Genomic DNA, 3090 nt, shown 5'->3' with positions numbered 1-3090 from the left:
TCTTCAAGTTCTCTCACTCTGGATCTTGAAGAACTCACTCAACCACCCAGATTTGGTTGTTGCTTGAGGTATATATAGATCTAGGGTTTCTATTTTTGCTTCTGTATGTATTAGTTAGGTAGTTACAGAAATTAGTTAGGTGTGGATTTAACCAAATCCATTCTAACTAATTTCTGTTAGGGTTTTTAGAGACCGAAGGTCAACTTAGGGATTTTGCATGTATTTCCTTTTCTGTCCTTTGTATTAAGTTGTATTGGGTCTTAATATCAGTGTAAGTGGAGATTTAATCCAACATATACATTCTCTGAAGAATGGTTAACCCTTTCACCATACTCACCTCTTCAACGACATGATCTCATCTGTAATATTCTTAATTTCATGGAGATGATCATTAATATCATCAATAGATGATCACCAACAGGAGAAACGACATCATGCTCATCATCAGTACTACCGATCATTGATGCCTGGTTTTCATGGTCATGTTCTGAGATAGTAAGAGTACTAAGACGATTAGTTGGTGCTATTATTTCTCCATCAATTATAGTATCATCTGTGATATTTCCATCAGAAAAATTATTGTTATTAGCAATACTGATCATTTGAGTGTGCACATGGTCCTCAGATATTAATGTTATGATGTCATTTTGATCATCTGATATAGATATCTTTTCATCAACAACAATAGCTGTCGTTTTTGGGTGGTGATGAATAATATCATGATGAGGAAGAGAGAACTTGGAAGTGAAAGAGCATTCTAGAGGGAACTTTTTGTTGCCCTGGATAGTACTGCCTCTCTTGTTGTGGTAGCCAAGATAAAGCTCTTTCAAAAACGACACTTTTTGCTTGAGAATCAACCCTTCATTTTGGGCTAGCTTCTCCACCTCCCATTGGTTGTAAGGTTCGTCCCCCCGGTGAGTAATGTGGATCTCCCCACCTTTCTTTATCATTTTACTAGCACTTCTAAAGAAACCTCCAACCAAATTCTTGTGCCTCCTATAAAGTAAATCATATATATATACAAATAAACATTAATATGTATTTACACATAAAGTTAGTGTAGGAAATTATTAACTTACTGAATAAGAATGTCATCCCTTTCACATAGCCAAGAGACATGACCAGCATGAGGAAAGTTAAAGACAATGACATCAAATTCCATGTCTTTAAGGGTAGGATGTCGGTCCATGTCATGAACATCTACTTCATGCAAAACCAAACAATCTCTCTTCTCCAACTCATCCAGATGCGATTGACAATGCCAATGCTTTCCCAGTAACACATCTACGTTAATTTATAGATTAAAAAGTAATATTAAGTCATGTAATTAATATATAATTTTAAAAATATAATATATAAATTACCTAGAGAATCCAAAGAAGTAGCGACCATATTATCGGCGTAGCGAAATGCTTTAGCTAAACAAGCAGAGAAGGAAAAGTCACCTTCTCCAACTAGCAGTATCTGCTGAGAACTGTTGTACTCTCCTATCCATCTATCTCTATTCCTCCTACTCATTTTCCTTTTTTCCTAACCTAAATGAGTTTTAAGTAAAATATATAATAATTGGTCTTTAGTTTTATTATATATATATATAACAGAACAGAGAGTAGTAGTACTAGAAAAGGATCATAATTATTTGTTGGGGTTAGTTCCACATACCACTGGTAGATACGTACTCGTATAAGTACTAACACTATTATTTTTATAAAATAATTGATAATTATGGATTTTGAAACGGCATAATAGAATAGAATAGAAGACACAGAGTCCTTTTTTTTTTCTTTGATAAATTTAAGAGATTTTTTCTATTATAGACCAAAAATAGATGAAATTTACATTTATGGCCCTAAAAAAGGAAATAAACAAAAGTGGAAACTAAAAAGTTGGTAATTACAAAAATACCGGCTGAGAAAACGGAAACCACCATTCTCAACCATTTTTCTTCGTGACCAGCCGCAGCTTCTTCTTGACCCAACGATCCAACCCCAACAACCCAATCTCAACCATTTTTCTTCCAAATCCAGCAAAATCAAAATCTAAAAAAATGTAGAACTCCTAGGAAACCAGCTGAATCCCGAAAATCCAAAATCAAAAACGAAAAGGGAAAAAAAAAAACCAAAAAACCTCCATTGATGTACAAAAAAAACTCAAAAACAACAATCATTGAACAAAGAAATCGCGATCAGAGGAGAAGAACCGAGTAGAAGGAGAGCTGGAAATCAAAGAAACTCACCCATGATTGAATCAGAAGGACAATTGAAGGTAAACAAATTTTTTCATGAACGTGGAAAAAAAATTTTAGTGTAGATGAATAGAAATTTGATATTAATTGATGAAAACCGGATTAAATTGAAAAAATAATGAAATATTGATGAATCTGAGAAAAAAACAACAACGGTTTGCATGAAAATAAACATTAAGGCATATAAATAGTTGCTACAGTGTTTTATTCTGAAACGGTTGTTTACAAGTTGTTTTACAGTGGAATAATAGTTGTTTGGGATCTAGAAACTGGAAAATATGAATCTTCTGTTATTAATTGGTGATCAGTTTTGAAATAGTTGTTTGATAGTTGATTTAACCTATATAAATAGTCGGCCAGCTGAAAGTGTTAGATGCATAAGTTATTGTTGGAAAGAGTTGTTTATTGGTTGTTTTGGCAGATTAAAATAGTTGTTTGCAACTACAAAAACTGAACCAAGTAAATAATTTACATTATTTCAGGAAACGGAACCATTACAAATATTGGTGCAAAGCAATGGGCATTGGGATGACAAAAAAAACTATGTTGATTATGAATCAAGTGGAGAATTAATTTCGACCAAGTGCACTTTTGAGGAACTAATGAGAATAATGATGGAAGAACTCCAATGCAACCATGAATCAACACAACTACAACTGAAATATCAACTGAAGGAAGGAGGCCAACCACTACAAATCAAGGATGACAAAAGTCTGTTGTTCTACATAAAGCTATTAACGAAGGAGGTTGATTTCACAAGGTACCCATTGTGTGTGAACAAAACCAGTAACACGGCACCACCTAACCAAACAATGGTGTGGAACAATATGATCATGGAATCGTAT

The 3090-nt window shown here is 33.7% G+C and overlaps 1 protein-coding gene across 1 annotated transcript; it reads right to left on the bottom strand.

The window, feature by feature from the left end:
* Positions 1–324: 324 nt before the first annotated feature.
* On the bottom strand, positions 325–3090 carry LOC133030270 (uncharacterized protein At4g26485-like). The gene is made up of 3 exons (XM_061102831.1): positions 1365–3090; positions 1080–1284; positions 325–996 (listed from the first exon to the last, which is right to left on the bottom strand). The coding sequence occupies exons 1-3, from the start codon at positions 1516–1518 to the stop codon at positions 342–344; spliced, it is 1014 nt and encodes a 337-aa protein (XP_060958814.1). The 5' UTR covers positions 1519–3090; the 3' UTR covers positions 325–341.

Source organism: Cannabis sativa, chromosome 8 (genome assembly GCF_029168945.1).
Source record: "Cannabis sativa cultivar Pink pepper isolate KNU-18-1 chromosome 8, ASM2916894v1, whole genome shotgun sequence".
NCBI classification, from domain to species: Eukaryota; Viridiplantae; Streptophyta; class Magnoliopsida; order Rosales; family Cannabaceae; genus Cannabis; species Cannabis sativa.
Note: the sequence above shows the minus strand (reverse complement) of the source record. Positions and strands in the feature narration are given on the sequence as shown.

Coding starts and splice junctions, on each gene's coding strand:
- LOC133030270 (XM_061102831.1), bottom strand. CDS start 1,518: ATGAGTAGGAGGAATAGAGATAGATGGATAGGAGAGTACAACAGTTCT. Junction 1,285..1,364: donor TACTTCTTTGGATTCTCTAG/GTAATTTATATA, acceptor AAATTAACGTAG/ATGTGTTACTGGGAAAGCAT. Junction 997..1,079: donor AGGGATGACATTCTTATTCA/GTAAGTTAATAA, acceptor TTTACTTTATAG/GAGGCACAAGAATTTGGTTG.